This window comes from Phodopus roborovskii, unplaced genomic scaffold (assembly GCF_943737965.1).
Source record: "Phodopus roborovskii unplaced genomic scaffold, PHOROB, whole genome shotgun sequence".
NCBI lineage: Eukaryota > Metazoa > Chordata > Mammalia > Rodentia > Cricetidae > Phodopus > Phodopus roborovskii.
The window spans coordinates 347,686-367,671 of NW_026126682.1; the positions used below are offsets into that span (position 1 = coordinate 347,686).

At 37.3% G+C, this 19,986-nt stretch overlaps 1 protein-coding gene across 1 annotated transcript in view; it reads right to left on the reverse strand.

Moving 5' to 3' along the window:
- Sema3e (semaphorin 3E) overlaps positions 1-19,986 on the reverse strand; it is a 226,146-nt gene that overhangs the window by 21,423 nt on the left and 184,737 nt on the right. Inside the window, exons 6-14 of the mRNA XM_051174604.1 lie at positions 14,955-15,074; positions 14,320-14,462; positions 12,776-12,890; positions 12,290-12,359; positions 9,486-9,630; positions 7,000-7,222; positions 4,752-4,843; positions 1,849-1,890; positions 1,493-1,659 (exon numbers count right to left, since the gene is read on the reverse strand). Of these exons, the coding sequence (XP_051030561.1) occupies positions 1,493-1,659; positions 1,849-1,890; positions 4,752-4,843; positions 7,000-7,222; positions 9,486-9,630; positions 12,290-12,359; positions 12,776-12,890; positions 14,320-14,462; positions 14,955-15,074 (1,117 nt within the window). The remainder of the gene's footprint in view (positions 1-1,492; positions 1,660-1,848; positions 1,891-4,751; positions 4,844-6,999; positions 7,223-9,485; positions 9,631-12,289; positions 12,360-12,775; positions 12,891-14,319; positions 14,463-14,954; positions 15,075-19,986) is intronic.

Here is a 19,986-nt window from a genome sequence, read left to right on the forward strand (position 1 = left end):
CCTTCTATGGGCTCTGTTCTTGCATTCACTCCTGAGTCAGTGACTGACTGGGCTCCTTCTGAACACTCTATCTATGCCTTTGCATAGTTAATCACCTTAACTGGAGCCTCCCTGGACTTTGTTGTAAAGTGACGCTCAGCTGTAGAGGATCAAGAGGAGCATTACGTATCCTGCACTTGGTCAAGTACCTAAAATGCTCAGAGCTGAGCAAACACCAGCACTGTTTGCAGTTTCACTCTCCATCCGAGGCTTTGTTTTCCTGTAGACACAGGTCTCCATGGCCCAAGCCTGGAGAGTGTGTGTAGGTGAGCAAACATCCCTCAGTACTTAAATAACTGCAGTTATATGCCTCAAGAATGGGTTTGGATACCAGTAAGCATTTGTAGAAGAATGAAATGATTTGCCCATTTGTTCAGCTCAATTAGTAAATTATTTTGCTCACAATTCTCTGAAAGACTCACGTCATCTTTGCCTTGTTATATCCAGTCTGTAAATCTTTCTTAGAATGTTAATTTGCTAGAGTCAAATTAATAAGGTTTGAATTAATGAAGCCTTTTGTGTTTGTGTGCTTGAGTGTGAGACAGAGATTTGTGTGTGTGTGTGATCCTAAAAGAATCATTATACTGACTTAGATTCAATTTGATTAAAAATGTATTTTGGAAAAAATAACCCCAAATTAAATTGCAATCATTGGAATTCATATAAATACCTTTTCTGATGGATTTTAGATAGTTCTGTGTATTGCTTTATGTATTCCTTGTAAGAAACCCCCTTGCTTATTATATAAGAATTTTTTCTTACTTATTTTCCTGAAATGTACACAGCCTCACAAAGCTTCAATGGGAAAATAGCCTTCAAAGTGCTTTGTGACCCTAAACTCCTGTATAAAGATAGCTTGGGTTTACTTTCTCGTGCAAATGGCAATGATTTCATAAAGCTATAGACATTAGAGTTCAGGGGTCTCTTTGTACCTTTCATTTGTGTTGAATTAAGCCACACATTTCATTAATTACCCAGGTCATGCATTTGCCTAGCACTTAAAATATTCACTTTGAAAATGACATAAATGAAGGCCAGCTGCTGGAGAGGACGTGGGAAACTGCAGGATGTGTTCTAGGATTTATTTATTTATTTTCTTTTTCAGTCTCTGAATCCCCAGAGTGTGGTGGCTTGCCATTTCCATGTTTTAAGTTTATCTGAACTTAATTATGTCTTTCAGGAAAAAAAATTAAAGGAGGCAAAAATTTAATGCAAAGTGAGGTAAAAAGTAAAAGTCCAAAACGGGGTGCTGAGCTCTCGTCAGTGCACGTGATAGCACATCAAAGGTATTTGCAGACACATTGCAAGTTGTGAATGCTTATATTTATGATCAGAATAGGGCTAGGGTAATTTGTTTAGCTAAAACAGCTTATTTACATTAATAGGCACAAAGGGGGGGAATGTTCCCCAAAGTGATAGTTTCTCTAACTTTCCACTGAGTCTGATGGCTTACCTCTTTGCATGTGCACCTGTTGGGTAGTACCTGGAGCAGGATATGCCATCCCAGGCACAGTAAGGGTCTCGAGCCAGACAGCAGTCAGCACAAGCACTACCGTACATGTCGCAGTGATGGAATCTGACCTGCGCCACTGCAGAGGGCGATCCGATGTAGAGCTGTTGCTGCAGGAAGCAAGAGGATGTTAGCAAAGGCGAATATGCAGACTTCACTAAGAAGGCACCTGTGTTCCTACAGCGCTAACATAAAATAGTGGACAACCAGCTTTTCAACTATAAACCACGTGCTAACATCCTTGAATGATTTGGTTTTAACTGAATAACAGAAAAGACTCAGTCAAACAAGCAACTTACCCTCTTTGAAGAGATTTCCATAGAAATGATAGGAACTGGGTCCTGAAACGAACCAAAATGTTTTCTTTTTAGTAGATACAGAAATAGCTGCTTAACAAGAACTCAAAATAGTTATGAGTGGCTCTGTGCTTACAGCCTATATCATTTGCTTTAGTAAACCAACATGTAAATCCAATTCAATTGAAACACTTTAATTTTTTTTTAATGGAGAAGAACATCTATACATGAGGGACAATGGATGACTCATTTGGACTATTTGTTTCTGGAATAAATAGTAATGGCTTTGAATAGTGTTTGTGATTCACAAACTCTTGTAGCTTTAAAATTATACAGTAGAATTTTTACTGAAGTATTTAAACCATTAGAAGTAAACTAACTACATTCTAGAATATTTGTTACTCCTACTAAACTTAATGGTTTTTAATTATTCCAACTCAAGCCTGCATGAAGCATGTCTCTATTGGAATGGTCATAGTGAATTACTATACAATGTATGCCCAATATTTAAAAACCTCATTTTCTCAGGGTTATAGTAGAGGAATGACAATACAGGCAATATATGGTACAGCATCAGGAGCCTTCAGGTTAGGTTAACAATGCTGTTGAATAGCTGAGCCTCTTTAGTAAACACAAACACACACACACACACACACACACACACCCTTCTAACTAACCCTCTAAGCAGAGAAATACCAGACAGAGGGAGATCTTTCAGGGAATAGCTACTCTTTGAGGGATTATTTTATGAGAGAAAAATAATTGGTCATTATAACAGTTTTTAAATTATTTTTCAGATTTATTTGTTGAGCATGTGTCCTTGTGGTGTAATGAATATGAGGGGGTGCAGGAACTCCTCCAGGAATCTGTGCTTTCCTCCTATGGTGTGCATAACCTGGGATCAAACTCGGGACATTGTCTTGGCAGCAAGCTACTGATGGAAGATGTCATTCTGTATATGTTTCTCATACTGTTTGATGAATAAAGTACTGTTGGCCAATAGGAAAGCAAGATAGGCGGGACTAGGAGACAAGGAAGAAAGAGGAAGTAGTAAGGAGGAGCCAAGATGGAGAGTCTGGAGAAGGCAGAACCGCCAGCCGCCTCTCGCTGGTAAGACCACGTGGAAATACATAGAAATAGGTTAATACTTAAGACAGAGCTAGTCAATAAGAAACTAGTAACAGGCCAACAGAATTGTATAAAATACAGAGTCTCTGTGTGTTATTTGGGGCTGGCGTGGCAGCAAGACAAGACCACGCGGCGGGCAGGAAAAACCGTACTCCTTACAAAGCTACTTTCTTGGCTGAGCCATCTCTCTCATCTTACCAGATTTTTTTTAAATCTTGTTTTTGTCTTATATATGTGTTCTGTATGTATGTATTATGTATGTGTTTATTTATTATTTATTTTGTGTGAGTTTTTGTCTCTCTCTGTATATGAGAGTGTTATTCATTTATTCATTCAGGTAGCAATGCTCCTAAAGAGTTAATGTGGAAAGACACACTGGTAGGTACTGATAATGAGAGCTATTATCCAAAATGTTAAGTTAAATATTACACAGCGGCCTACAGTGCAAAATAGCAAGTGAGAAGGGAGGTTTTCTCAGAGAGCAGCGCTAGAGAAATCCACTCTCATTAAGGATAGCAAAGACAAATGTCTCATTCTCCATTTACCATTCTTTCCACTGAAATCCATTATGTTCATATATATGATCAGTCAAGTCATTTGTACATTCCGGTTCGCAAAAATGTCTACTTGCTAAACTAGATTTGTAATCCTAATATTAATACCTGAAGTGTATGCCTTTCTTTTTCACAAAACCACAGGAAGAGAGCAACAAAGAAACTGAAGTGTGGAATGTACACACCCCTAGCTAGGTCACCATGGTGACTCTCCAAACCCTCCAGTCTTGAGGTTTAAATAGATGTACATCATGGACTATTTAGAACCACTTTGCTTCATTCCATTGATAAGCTTTCAGTGCTTAACATGTTCCAGCATGGTGATGAGTTTCCCATGTGTTCCAGCATGGTGCTAAGCTTAACATGTGTTCCAGCACAGTGCTGAGCTTAACATGTGTTCTCACACATCATGGTGATGATGTGCTATGAAGTGTTTCCAAAACGCAAAACAGCTGTGGTGCATCCAAAGGTATAGAGCTATGTAAGACTTGAGGTCCGCTCAGGTATGAGTTACAATGATATTGACAGTGAGCTCAGCAATGTGTCATCAGTGACAGAGACTAAGATGCTTTAAACAGAAACACACACAAAGTAAGGCTGGGAATTGTTCAGATGAAAATATTGTGATCAGAGGTTTGCAGGATCCTCGTAGGCAGAAATATGAGTCAAGATTGAGGAATGGGATTAAATGTGGTCCACTAATAAGACCTTATTAACAATGTATTTACTCATTAGGTTATAGATACATGTATACAAATGCATTATTTTCATAAATTTGTTTTAGCTCATGTTTTACATATTATTTTCTATTTTTCTTTTTCTTTTTCACTTCTTTGTGTAATTAATATGTTATAGTTCAATGTAGTGTGACTCTGTGGTCACAATGTACACTATTTGCGATGTGTCACCTGATGCCAGTGTTAGTAGTGTTTGTGCAAGACATGAGTCTTCCTCAGTTTTTCTGGAATTCATGTGTGAGAGAAGTGCTGTTTCTTTTTGACTACGGTTGTATATTTTCTTCTATTACAAGCATATTGGTGCTTTTGAAGATGCTGATCATGAGAAAGAATCAGTAGATTTAAAATTATTCTTCACTTCTATATTCTCTTGATTTAAAACTCACCTGGGGGGTGGTCCTGAAACTAATATAATATTTTTTCTCCTTATCTCTACCTTTGATTGTCTTCGGTATGTATATCTGGGCTGTGCCATTCATGAAATTACCTTGAATATCTGTAGTTCCTCTAAAATGACTTCCTCCATCCACTCCGTTTCTTGGTTGTAAATTGTGATTACTTTCAGTACAATTCCTGTATCTGTGAAAAATAATAAAACAGGTAATAATCAAAGTGGAGTGAGGACCCAGACTTCAAATGCGACTGAAACTATGACACACAAAACACCCAATCACTGCCAGCTAAAGATCACATGACTACTTATACACCAGCAAATATCTATTTTGCATGCTATCCAAAATTTTAAATGATATACAGATTACCTTTCAAACAGTTTTGGTCAATACAAAAATGAAATCATAGATTCAGAAATCAAACTGCCATATTTTAGACGTTCCTTTTGTGATGCATCAGGCAAGAAGATAACTCTGCCTAAGCCTCAAGCAGTGTCAGAACTGTGATATAATTTTAGCCACAAAAGTCACAAATTGCTGTCTTGTATCTCTATTATTGTGTTGAACACAGGGTCTAGCATATTCTATTCAAAACCCCTACCAGTGGATTGTATCACAATCACTATACTTTTTCAAATATCTGGTTTGGGGGTCAATATATCTTAACATAGGCCCTAAAAGATATTTTTTAGTTTCTCTGGTATAATTTGTTCTTTTAGATCAGAGTATTTCAACCTATGGATCAGAATCCCACTGTGGTCACATATCATATATCCAGCATATCAGATATTTATGTTATGACTCATAACTAGCAAAATTACATTTATGAAGTAGCAACAAAATAATTTTTTGGTTGAGGGGGTCATCACAACATGTCACATCATTAGGGAGGTCAAGAACCACTGCCCTAGATTGCTTTCTCTTGATTTTTAACTTAAGCAAGATTAGCTACATCATTGAATGTAGAATTGATACATTCATATTGAAATTTGGAGAATGGGCTGGGGAGATTGCTCCAGGTGGAAACTGTTTGCCATGTAACCATGGGGATATGGGCTCAGCTGCAGCAGTCTTGTAACAACCTGGACACAGCAGCATCAGGGAGCCTTGCACACTGCATGCAAAGACAGAATGACACCAAGGCTTGCTGCAGCCAAGTCTACCCCATTAAGGGCAGGCGAACAGAGGTTACTAGATACTCAGCTTCCATAACTGCTATTGCTTTATAAAACTGTACTTCTAGTTTAGATTCCCACTTTGTGTTTCATTATCCCTGATATTCTGGGTTTGTTCTATCTGCATATAATTTGAACAAGAAATTAACTTACACCAACACAAAACTTGATATGAGTAAAAATAATATTTCATAAAACATATTAGACCTTCAGAAGCATTAATCCATGAACTTTTCTGAGATCTGAGCAATTTATCAGGAATTATCAAATCTTATATATGAGTTAATAAGACTAGATTATAATTAACCGAATAGCAATCACCTTTATTTTCTATTAACAAAAATGAATAAAACTACCTTAACCATTTTAATCACATTTTAGCCTTGTTTTTGGAAATTCCATTTTTTTTCCTTAATGGTCAGAGATCACTGTGTATGAACTAGTGATAAGGTAATTTTAGGTTTCTTACAGAGCTCTGATTCTTATAGAATAATGAACTCATAGAGCACATTATTAACTTTATCAACAGTGATAAAATGCAGGCTGTGCTGTGGGTCCTATGTTAAGTTATCGTTTCTTTGCTTAACATTTTCAGAAAAAAAAAAAAAGCAGAAGAATGGAGAAGCATGAGCAGGTCTTAGCAATACACCCTCTTCCTGGCAATGTTGCCTTTGAAACTCCATAAGGAAGAATTTAAGAATGCTTTGTAAGATCATTGTGCCGCCAGGACTGCGCTGTACCTGGAGAAGGGGATTTGCTTGTTTGTTTGTTTGTTTTTGTTTTTCGAGACAGGGTTCCTCTGTGACTTTGGAGCCTGTCCTGGAACGAGCTCTTGTAGACCAGGCTGGCCTCAAACTCACAGAGATCTGCCTGTCTCTGCCTGCCGAGTGCTAGGGTTAAAGGTGTGCGCTACCAAGGCCCGGCCAGAGAAGGGGATTTTAAGCTGAAGCATCATCACACAGACTTTGTTCTTCATAACGCTGGGTGCTCAACAATTAGCAAGTTTCTTCCCATATAAGACTTAATGCGGTAGCATTAATTGAAGCTATAAATTCATTTGGTCATTTTATCTTTGAGACGGGCTAGGGCAACAACATGGGATGTGCTGGTTGGTAGAAGTTATCTGAGGGTGAAGCTGAAACATATCAAGGCTGTCTTGTGTCCTTACCTGTCCCAATGAATAAAACATCATACTGGCCATCCTCGGCTTCCACGCGATCCACTGCTAGTTGCTTCAGGTTGTATTTTCCATCCGTTTTCACTAGTATTGGTTTTTTATGAGCAGGCTTTATGGGCTGGTACATTAGTGGATGGGTTCTTGCAAATCGAATGGCATCGTCAGGATAGTCTTTGGTGGTTCCATACTTCCCTCCATTCACCTTGCTGGCACACTGAAATGCAAGTGGGTTAGTTCACTCTTTTTCTTTTGAACCCGAAGAGCAACCCTATGACCACTAACAAGAAGAATTACAAAAGTCAAATAAGCACAAGCAATGAACTGTGCATTCAGTAGTATATAGTAACTCCGCATCTTCTGTTGCCGGAATGGATTCAGTATTAAATATTTCAAAAGAAAACTAATTTATATTATAAAATGCAACATTGAAAATACACAGAGAATACGGAAATCCAGAAAACTGAAAATATATACTATACAGGATAACTTGGGGACTACAAATAAATGTTTAACAATATGAATGGCTGAAATATTTTCCATGGTTTTGAATTTTGTTTCCTATTGAAATAAAATTTCAAACTGAAGAATCTACTATTTGCTGTTGACATAGTTTAGTGATAGAGAGCTTGCCTAGCATACATGAAACCCTGGATTCAATCTGTTCAATGAAAAAAGAATGGAAAGGGAAGAGATGGAAAGAAAAGGAAATAAAACACAAAAGAGAGAAAGGAAACAAGGAAGGATCTACCATTCATCAGAACAACACATGCCTTTTAGTAATAAATCTCTAGTTTAGGATCACAGCCTCATGAGGAATACATGAGCACTGGAGAGGTGAGGGGTGGAGGAAACCATGTCTGAAGACAGCCTGAGCTACTAAGTGGGACTTTCCTTTAAAATAAATACATACGTAAATTGACTACAATTATACAAAATAGATTTCTCATTATTGAAATCATGTTGAGTGGTGATGTTTCTGCTTTCTTGCTGATTAATTCTAGCATTACAGTGTAGATAGTTATTCAAATTCCATCATCGCTAATTAAGGAGATGTCAAAACCTCTTTGTGTTGTCCTGATGTAACCTGAAAAAATGTGGATTAGTTCATATATATCAGAAATTAGCAAAATGAAAAACTAGAGACTCGCTCTTATAGGTAGCTATTCTGAAGACACTGATGCTAAAATGCACAACTGTGGAACACCCTGACACACACTGCCCGGGATACTCACTCTGATGTTTGCTTTCTAGCAACTGCTTCTCACTGTCACACATGTCCCCCAGAACCAACATCAGCTGTAACAATATCTGGATTTTTTTTAAATTTAAAGTATAAATGCAGTAGTTAAGTAGCCAGGTTATATAAAGAGGGCATTTATAATTGTTTGTGTTTTAAAATCACCCCCCATGCCTAACTTGGCATGAATTGTGCACTTGCACAACACGTTATTGGAAACATTTTGACTACCTTGGAAGAAGTCCAACAACCAGTCACTTCCTCCGACCTCCTCTAAGGCCATGTGGTTTCAAGAAGCATTTTCAACTAAGCCACAGGAGTGGATTTTCCCATTTAAGTTGCAATTTCAAGCAATAGAGTGAAGTAAAATATATTTTATGACTTACTGAAAGTAGTCATTTTAAGCCAGTGAGAGCGATTATCATGATAAAGCTTTATACTTGGAGGTGAGGTTTGCTTTCATTTGGAAATTTAGCTCTACAAAAATGGTTTCTCTGTGACTGTGTGATAATCAGTGTAGGCTCGCCATCTCACCAGATGCTTGGTAAAGAGAAGATATGGACCTCATTGACAAGTAAAATGTATGTACACTATGACTCACATGAAACACACAATGGTGTATACGACCTACTCCAACCTAGTTGCATAAGGGACCCATAATCTAAACCTACATCTTCATTGTTGTTAGTTTTAGACATGTCCCAATCAAAAGCATAGAAGTTGATATAGCTAGTTAGAGTTTTGGCAGTAACATTTCAGAGCAAATGATAGAATTTCCTTTACTCTGCTAATGGAACAAGTTGAGAGAAGGTCTGTCCTGGGAAACACAGAAGTGAACACAGATATTAAAATAGTAACATGGAACAGGATTTTATTGTTTAAAAGTGACATATGATACTAATTCTCCTAACAAGGCTGGAAGAGAACTATAATATGCCTATTTTATTAAATATTTATATGCTTAACAGCACCCCTAAAACAGAAAGTCCAGTTAGAGCTACTTGTCTGGACTATCAGTGAGGACACACTTTGTAATGCTGCTAAGATGGGTTCAATCACAATGTCTTTGCATTAAATAACTAGCAGAAAACTGAACATGACACTGTTTTCTCTTGACTGTTGTTGGAACATTCTTATAGGTTTATACTTTATATGTTTATACTTTAGCTGCAAAGTAAGATAGAACATGTGAAAGGAAGACTTCAAACATAAGAGCAGTATGTCGAATGACTACACTTACAGAACCAGGCCTCGGGTAAGGTACTTTTCCTTCATAGAGTGACCAGTGATATTCAGGGCCTTCCTTATGTGCATATGGACCATTAAAGGCTTCTCGGATACTTGACATGTGATAGACGCATATAGCATGGCCTCTAAATATATTGCTGAAAAATAAAAATTATAAATCTAGATGTAACTTAGAGTTCACTTGGTCAAATACCCCAATATATGTATGCTAGAATTAAAATGAGTAAAAAGAAGTTTCTTAAAGCATAAATATTCTAGAAATATTAATTACAATATTTTAAGTAATGAAATTGAAAGATTTTCCATTCCTTCATTTCCTGTGTTCTAAACTTGTAAACGATATTAGAAGGATGGAATTGTGCAATTTCACTTTGTACTCATCCTATGGTGTGTTTTTGTAAGCATTTGAAATATTTTCACTTTATTATTTGTTTGTTATTCCTTTGAGAAAGGCAGGAGCTACAGTACATGCGCAGTGTCAGAGGACATCTTGCAAGAGTCAGCTCTCTCCTTTCACCGCACGGCTCTAAAGATCAAGCTCAGATTGTCATTCTTGGCAGCAATTCCTTTACGTGATAAGCCATCTTCCCGGGCCCCCTTCTGCCATTATTTCATGATTATTAGCCATGTGACTTGATCGTTTTAAGGGAGTAGTTCTATGTCATTACATCTTGAATGTAGCTAGTGCTCCCCTAATCACAACACTGTTGATTTAGTCTAAATTCCACTTGCATATCCTTAGATTTCCTGGTAGCTTGTGCCTCACCTTTTAGCACTGTGTATTTTAAATATTAGAACATTTGTTAAATTTTCCTAGAAAGTCACTGAGTTCTTCAGTGATGGAAAGATGATATAAAAATTCAGATACTTGATTCATATATAACAGTGATCAAAATAATTTTTAAAATGCTAAGATATCCATTCAGAGCTTAAGGATATTGTTAAATATGTCATTGGGGACATCTATGATCACATTTAGTGGAAAGATATTGTTACAGTACTTGAACACAGATCCATCATTTAAAAGAAGTGCACCATTTTGTAGCCTCCATATTATGTGAATTAAAATGAATGATGTTTGTGAAGAAGCTTTAATAAAATGTAAACTTCGTGTAAATGTATTTCCTGCACTCTCGGCCAGCTGTAGAACAGCAGTCATGTTACTGTCTTAGGACATCAATTCACACATTTTTATAACACACCTTGAAGCAATTGGAAATGCCTGTGATACTGGGCAAAACCTGACAGTCTCAGCTGAAGCGGCAGTAAACCTTTGATCACCGTTCTACAAATGTCAAGCTGCATGGCAGGTACAGCTGGGAGCTTTTTTCCCCTCTCAGATTTATATAAAAACTGAACAAAGTTGAAATCATGGAAGGAAATCATATCTTTGATTTCTCTGAATGATCCAATATGCTATCATTTAGGAGGTTAGCTTTTAAACTGATCATTTTAATAAATAGAAAAATACAGATTACCTCATAGGCCAAATTTATTATTTAAAGAATTATCACATGATGCAAAAACCATTCGCTGGCATAAGAAAACTGAAGTAAAATGGGGCTGTGTACTGTGGTGAATACCGATATATATTAACTTTGTAAATTTACATCAAAGTACAGATAACGGAAAGAATTGTTCCCATATTATTCTGAGGGGAAAAAAAGGTCTGGTTAAAACAAGATACTTGTTCAAAGAGCTTCTAGGTGCTTTAATTCAAAGTGACCAATAAAAATCACCTGCTGAAATCTTAACAAAACTGAGGGTAGACTTTAAGTGAGCACTAGCTACAAGGTCCTAATGTAATTTAACGTTAACACATTGATGATGAGAACCAGTGACATCAATCTATCTCTGTTGAAATACTGAGGCACTTCCTTCTGTATTCTTGGTGCTATTGGCTTCATTGTGAAAGCTACTCAGGAAATTACATATGTAAACTTTCAACTCAAATCAGTTCTAGGAATATTTTCTATTTAATGTATCAACACATGAAAAATATTACTTTACAGTACTCTTCCATAGGCATACATAGGTAATGGGAGAAATAACATATAGCTAAGCTTTAAACTTGACCATCACATTTCATAGATGACAAGTGTGTGCTCAGTATGAGTCTACGTAGGAGGCTGATACAAAAACAAAGGTGTGAGGGCTTATTCCTGACTAACGGCTTGGGAACATTCATGGACATGGGTGCTAAGTATCAAAGAACTGATCTAAACCTATGTTGGAAGGGAAAGTCATGTCCAGTAGTAACAGTGAATAAAGGGGTGGGGTTTTGGGGGGAGATCCAATGCTAAGAACTGCCAATGTGAACGCTGAGATCTGTCAAGTTATTATAACCATTGGAGTAGGCAGAGAAAAAGTACCCCAAAACTAATTCTAAACAGTTATTAGAACACTTTGAAAGCCTGGATTAAAATTTTTAATCTGAAAAATAAATAAAAGAATTACCCTAGACTTGATAGTATGGAAGTGCTTATCTTATAACTGGTTCATTAAAAAAAAACATGTCAAATGATTGTACATAAGTAATTAAAGGGATTAGGGGAGTGAACAGTTGTAAAAGGAATGATGGGATGCTATGAACAGAACAATAAGGACTAGACTTATTGTGACTTTGATGAATGAAGGCCATTGGCAGTCAGGGAAAAGCAAGGGAAGCTGGACACTTACAAAGAAGAGGATGGGACTGATGATGGGGGTCGGTGTCTGAGATATGTGCACCATGAAAGGTACTGCAGTGATACATTTTTCTCTTTCATACTGTTTTGTTAACTATAAACTTCTTACCTGGTAGTGTTAAACAGTCCAAATATCACTGGATTCTTGGGATCTCTAGTAGGCAGTAGAAACACATCCTCTGAAAGAACAAAAGACCATTTCATCCTGTAGTATTTTAACCTTCTTTGCATGGGAAAAAAATCACATTTACATAAAATCATCCAGAACTATACATTTTCGGACCCAGTTTCCAGGTCTACAGCTGTGACCGGGACAGAAGGATGAATCATTGCTTTGCTCTGGGTGGGGACTTGTGCTGAGTGGCAGAGAAAGTCCCTGCAGTGCTCCTCTATGGGAGTGAGATGAGTCTCTGTCAATTCTTCTGCTCTACAAGGTGACTGGATCAAAGTGAATAGATAGAAACTTGCCTTTTGGTCCATAGAGGCCAAACCCTTGCAGCAGACATTTTTCATTACATTCTGGAGAGTGTGATAGTTATAGGGGAGCATGAACACACACAGAAGAGTAAAATGTAGATCCTCCAGCAATAGTTACCTAGCTCATCAAAATATGTGTCGATTCCGTTCGCTCCTGGTACAGAGCAGACCAGCCTTGCTTTAAGGAACGTACTCCACTTATTCACCAGTATTCTCTGTCCCCCCACGTCATTCTGGAAAAAACAAAATGGACAAATGAGATGCTTACAGAACATTTACAAAGCAAGGTTTAATATGGTCACATGGGCAGTGTGTGTGTGTGTGTGTGTGTGTGTGTGTACATTTAGCAAAATTCTAAGATAATATTACAAGTAACTCCCTCTCACTTCTCCCTTGCTTTGACTTATTAGTGTAGTACTTTTTTAATGATTGCTTTCATTTTTAGTTTCACATGTGGAGAGGGGATACTGAGTATATGTATATGTATGAGCACCATGGGTATGCCGGTGTAGCAGAAGCCTGAAGAGTGCATCTGCTCCCCAGGGATGGAGTCCCAGGAGGTTGTGAACTGCTTGATGTGGTGCTGGGAAGTGAGATGGGCTCCATGATAAGAGCCACAAGTGCTCTTAGCTGCTAAGCTATTTCACCAGCCCCTTGGTGTAGTACTTTAATTCAAGTGCTCTCAATATATTTTCTAGTTATTTCACATATTAATATGATTTTCTCTCCTAGAAGAAGCACTGGCTTTATGATGTAGTCACCTTGCTTATTATTTGTTCATACATTGTATAATTGTCTCAAAATTTTGGATGAATCATACCTTTCCTTGGGAACAGGTAAAGGTCATTCTCAGCTGCATGTGTCTATATACTATATGTGTTATTATTATTAAATTTCTTCTTACATGCTGAAACAACTGTATCTTTCCATTTCTGCTTTTTTGTTGTTGTTGTTGTTTTTTTTTTTTTCTATAGAACTGATCAACTGATTTTTGAGACCCAGGTACATATAGCAAATAGATTGTGAAAAATAAGAAAATGCTTAAATTCAATTTAAAAATTCTATAGTGTTGGGCCACTGTGATGGCTCAGAAGATTAAGGCACCTGCAACAAAGCCAGAAGATCTGAGTTCATTTCCCAGGACTCACAAGATGGCAAAGGAAAACATATGTCTAACATCCATGAAAATGGATGACATGCATGAGCAGTAACATACACACAGAGATATGCACACATAAAAATGAACATATAATATTTTAAAAATAGAACAAAATCCTATTTGGGAAGAAATGCTAATTGTAGATTATTTCCTAACACAACTTGAAAATGAGAAATCTCATCAAAGATAAGTCTCTTTTATAGTGACAATTTCATTAACAGTGAAGTTATGAACATAACACAGGAAGCTTGGTTTAGTAAATACCAAATTAGGAAAGTCTATAGAATACTACAAAATATTTAAAGTAGAAGCCTAGTAGAGAACAAAGTGTCAACAAGGTAAGTAAAGGATATGGATTATGGAAGAGTTGAGTGGGGGGAGACAGATAAGATCAAAGCATGCTGTATGAAACTCTAAAATGAACCAATAAAGAACAAGTGTGTGAGAGGTCTGGGTCTGGTATGCACTGTGACGTAAGTAGTGTATAGACACGCCATCCTCACCACGCACAGCCTTCCCACTCGGGTGTAGATTGTGTGGGCACTGTTCTCTGCTTCCAAAGCCTTCTCGGTAAAAAAGAAGTACATTTTGTTGTCATCTCTGTCTTCATTATCAGGGATCATGTATGAACCTACAAATTTTGGTTCTACAGACAAAACAAATGAAAAAGGAAAAAATTATAGATGTGATGGTGTAAATTGACAAACGATTTATCACCAGATTGTTTAAGTCTCATCAGTTTGTGAGAAAATACAAAGCATCTTGGGAGGCTCAGAAAATTATTGAAAATCAGATAACTATCATCATCTAGCCACTAGTGACCCCCCCCCCAACATGATGCTATTAAAGCAAGCAAAACACACAATGCCTACAGCAGCAAGGATGCCAGTTATTAATCCTTACTTTTCATGTATTCAATTTTCTTGTTTCATTTAGCAATTGATATCTAAGAATTGCTATAAAAAAAAACTTATTGCGTATTAATGATAAACACATATATGTATTTTGGATGCGAGAATTCGGTAGTTATCAAGACTATTTTGTATTTGTATTTTCATTATCAAGATGGCAGACGTAGCCGTGGACTGTAGGCTTGTTTTCCATGCTGATTTTCAAGCTCTTGTCTTCTCATTTCTACCTTTCAGCAGCCTCTCGTCATCGTGCTCCGTGCGAATATGGCCAAGCTTCCCTAGACTGCGGAAGATCGCAGAGTCTCTGGTCCAGTAGTCACTGTAGAGTCCAGTAAACAGTTCGTTTCCTGTGTGGTTGCACAGGGAAAAATAAGTCAATGCCTACTTCTCAATCTGAAGGTAGAAGCCATTGTTACATGAAGCATACCAGTTTAACACACTTTCTGCTTGAGGCCCTCAGAGCTATTGTTAAGGGTGGGAGGGATGCAACCACGCAGGAGTGCATCAAGCCCTGTTGCCTCTCAGCTGTGAACTCTGAGCCTCCTCCTTTCCTTCCTGAATGAGAAAACGAGCACACTCAGAGCTGTTAGGAGAAAAGCATGGGGGTGGGGGGCACGCACTGGTGGATGGGTGGATGTTGGCACACATTTGGTGATGTAGCCGGGTTCATCTTATTTTAGAAAACTGCTTGCAATCTTGAAACCAACTGTGTTTTATCGTTATCACTGTATCGGGTATTACAGTGGGTTAGTTGACACAAGGGCTTCTTATGTCAAATGTGACGCCTTTAACACGATTTTACCACGGGAAGTGAAGTCTAGCAAAGTCATGTCTGCTCCAATCAGCTGTCTAATGTGTAAACTTACAGCTGAATCAGAGGAGACTGACTGTGAAAAACGTTCAGGATTTATCTGGAGTCAGTCAGCAGAGTGACCGACCTTAGCTGCAGCATGAGGAGAGGTAGCCAACTGAAAACCAGGTCTTGGGATTATTCAGTTTATGTAGGATATTAAGAAACCACGATGTCTTTTTAGAGATAGAAACAAAGACATTGGAGGAGAGCACAAATTTCCTTTTAAACAAATAGTGAGGGCATAACCGGAACCTCAGAAATGTTGTCACCCATGATGCATGGGGACTTGAATGCTCTTCCTCCCGGCAATTGGAGTGTAATCATTGTGCCTCACTGGGCCCAGGAGGCCTGTTCTGGGAATGCCTAGCTTTGCTGTGCTGCTCTGTCCCAGATGAATGTCCCTGGCAAAGAAGCAAATGCTCACAGCAGATCTCTGGAAATAGGACCCTCATTTGGAGAGGTCAAATTATTTCTTTACTGTGTACCCAGAAACTGGGTTTGAAAATAAACACAGAGACAATACTTAAATACATCATTGCTTTTTTTCTGCATGCATATGTTATACATACATACACACACATATATGTATATATGTACATGCAAATATACATACACATTATATATACACATATTACATACATACATACATATATATGCATATACGTATATATATATATATACGTATATCTGTGTTCACATGGGTGAAGCTGCAAATGTGTTTGCCAGTATGTGGAAGTCAAGGGTCAAATTTGAGTGCAATTCCTCATGGATCTTCTTTTTCTTTTCTTTCTCTCTTGCCTTCTTTCCTTCTTTCTCTCCTTCCTTCCTTCCCTTCCTTCCTTTCTTCCTTCCTGCTTTGCTTCCTTCCTTTTCTATCTGTCTTTCTTTTGAGACAATTTCTCTCACTGGGATCTGGGACTCACTGGTTCAGCTAGGCTAAAATGACCATTTAACCCTATGACCTTCCATCTCTGCTTCCTCACACCTGAATTAGAAAGAGCAAGTCATGCTGGACTGTTTAGAGAAAGAGGATCAAACTCAGGTCCTCATACTCGTGTGCAAACCTTACTGACAACTCTGTCATCTCTCTAGCCCCTATTGATGCTTTTCTGAATCCTGAAAATTCAGACTGTATTCATATGTGCACACTTGTGATTTAAAGTCCTTGAAGTATAAGAAAACTCACAGTAGTAATTGCTTATCTAACTTAATATGTTAATTTATGCCATCAGTTTTGGAGTTAACATTGATAATGCTTCCAGTATAAAAATTTGACCAAATGAATTAACTCAATTTAACAAGTTTGGAGAGACTGCTGAAAGCTTCATTTATTAGATTTCTTTCAGAATTTCTAAAGCTTTTTTGTCTAGCATAAAATCTTTGAATGTTTTTAAAGGTGACTTACAAAGATGTTTATTTCCAATGTGGGAAAACTATTAATTTTCAAAAAATTATTGTATTACAGTTAGAAATAGGTTAATGAAACATAAATCAAACTCACATTTTAAAAGAAATATTTATATGTATTATTGTAATAACATACTTTTCATTTTTTGTAAATATCAAATATAAATGAGACATTTTTCTGTCTACAAAACCCTCAATGTAAGTTTAAAAACTATACTGGATATAAGTAAATTAAATATAGCCCTTTGACAAAAAGAATTCACTCTTTTGTTTAGTTTGGTTATTTATTTTAAGTTTCACATTTGCACTCTACAACAAAAGCAATGCTAGTCAATGTTATTTATTTAAATGCTATTTTGAAACATACCAATTAATTTGATTATTGTCTTTTTATTAACTCAGAATTTTGTAGCAAGGGCTGCAGGATTTCTGTAAAAAATTACCCTCTCGTCTTTTATGCAGGACAATAATCAAAGTTCACAATAGTTGGACAAATATGTATGCAATAAAAGCAGCTCCCCAGTCTGGCTGAGTGCTTTCTTGTTAGGACCATGTTCTTCAATCTTGATAAGTATTCATAAACTTGTCAAATTTGCTTTTGATGTAAGAGTTGCTATCTTTTCTCAAAATGTTACACCAGTGTTTTGCTTTATTTCCAGGGAAACAACTGCTACTCTATGTATCTATGTATGTATGTATGTATGTATGTATGTATGTATGTATGTATGTATCTATCTATCTATCTATCTATCTATGTATCTGTCTATGTATCTATCTATCTAAGTATCTATCTATCTAAACATCCATCCATCTATCTATTTATCTATCTATCATCTGTCTGTATAATATAACACATCTTCCTATAAGCCTCTCCCACTTTTAACTCCTTCCACAGCTCTCCCACAGCCCTTCTTAATTTTATGTCATTTTCTTTTGTAATTATTGTTTTATGTCCTGGTATGTGCGCACATGTGTGTCTGTGTCTGTGTGTAGGTGTGTGGGTGTGTTTTCTACTGAATACATTTATTATGAACCCTGTATTTGGGAGTACAGGGCTGATCACTTGAGCATAGGCAATTTATCAGGCACTCACCCTGCATCAAACTGGCTCCCTCTCCATCACTAATCATCAGTTGCTTATAGCTAATCCTATAAATTACAGTAATGATCAACCCAACAAGATATGCCCAACATCACAATTGGGGCACTAATATCATGGGGATAACTAACAGCCATCTGATTGGACTTGAGACATGCTCAGTTGGGAGGACCCATGCCTATGACTGTACACCTAGGCAAGCATGGATAGAAAAGTCACAGACCTTAGAGAAGAAAATATTACTACCATTTTGCTAAATTGACATAGCATCCAGCCATCTTCTAAATATTTATCTCTGTTTCCATAGATCAGGGAAGCTCTCATTCCTAATTTCTGCCATGGACAGAGGCTGTTACAGAAATTCATAATTGATCAAAGTGCAGATTTGGTGAATCCAAAGTGCCAATCCTCATCTGTGACATCTATAAAAGATCAGGCAACATTGCAGAAATGCAGGCAGAAAGATTGTAAAAAGCCAGATAATCCCGAGAACTGCTGTAACATAAAGTCTTCTGTACATGACAGTGATGCCGCACACCCTTGAACTCTCTATAGCTAAAGTTGCTCGAGTGAGAGCTTGCCAAGAGCACACCGGTCAACATGCCACCGTGGGTGCAGGGAGGGCTCACAGGACTTCGCCTTGAGAGTATACTTTTTTCCAAAATCAGGCAAGGGAAAAACAAATGAGCAAATCAGGGTGAAGAGTGGCAAGCGCCCAGTTCACTACTCTCACACTTGGCTTTCAATCTGAAGTTTCTCGAGAGAGCTGTTGTGTCTGTATCATGCATTAACATACACAGGATGAGAGTCGTGATAACAAGGAAATAAAATAAAAACAAAAGTATACACTATATATTCAGTAGTAAGTAGGAAAAGATTTATCAGAACTTACTTATGCATATTTATATATGGAGAAAAGAGGATTTTTTGAGACAAAAATTCCTTCAGTGGTCAGACATGTAAACCATTTCCTGGGATTCAGTAAGCCCTGCTTAATGGACTTGAGAATCATCAGTTCTATCATCAACTATTATCATGGAAATTCAATCTTTTTACTCCTATCCACAAATCTTACCTCAATTATCCCAATTTAGAACTTTGTTTCAAAGTTCTGCTTGTCTTGATCAAGACCAAACAATGACCATGTCAGCCAGTAGATGGCAGCCCTAGGTTGTCTGCTCCAAGATGATATATTTTTTCAGTTTTACCCACTTTCTCTTTTTGTAGTTAGGTGAAAAAAATCTCATAAGAACTCAAATAACTAAATGTATTTATCATTTAACCTTCAAAGGAGCTAGCCCTGTGTTAAACACTGTAAGCTATGGAAACTGAACATGTTTGCAGGGCATTTTGACATATAACGTATTAACTCAGTGAACATCTCTCCACACAGGTACAATTATCACCAAGATAACTGCACTGGAAATGAGCTAAGGGCCCAGCTCCCCAGCTCCCACTTGTCCCTGAGAAAAGTGCCATTGCTTACGGTACTGGTTACCTGTGGAAACACAGGAGTCTCTGCGCTACTTCTTTTACTCCCATTTGTATGGCTACTGCCATTTCCTCCACAGAGCCTTCCTTAACCAACTGCACCATGGCCACAATGCTTACTTATGTCAATCATCTTGCTGTGTTTAGTTTGGTTCTTTATGGACTTGGCACTATATTCTACTAAAATATGAGATACTGTAGATGCTCAGTAAACATTTATTGAATCAATAAACAGCATAATAAATTAATAGTCAAATGTACCTAAGCCTCCCTTCTAGTGTTAAAACTGCTATGGAATATAACAGAAAGCTATGGTGTAGATATGAATACTTTGTTTTGGAGTGGATTTTCATTTGTTGATACAATTTAAGGTCAATTTTGTGATATTTATATTTCTCTTGTTTAGGTA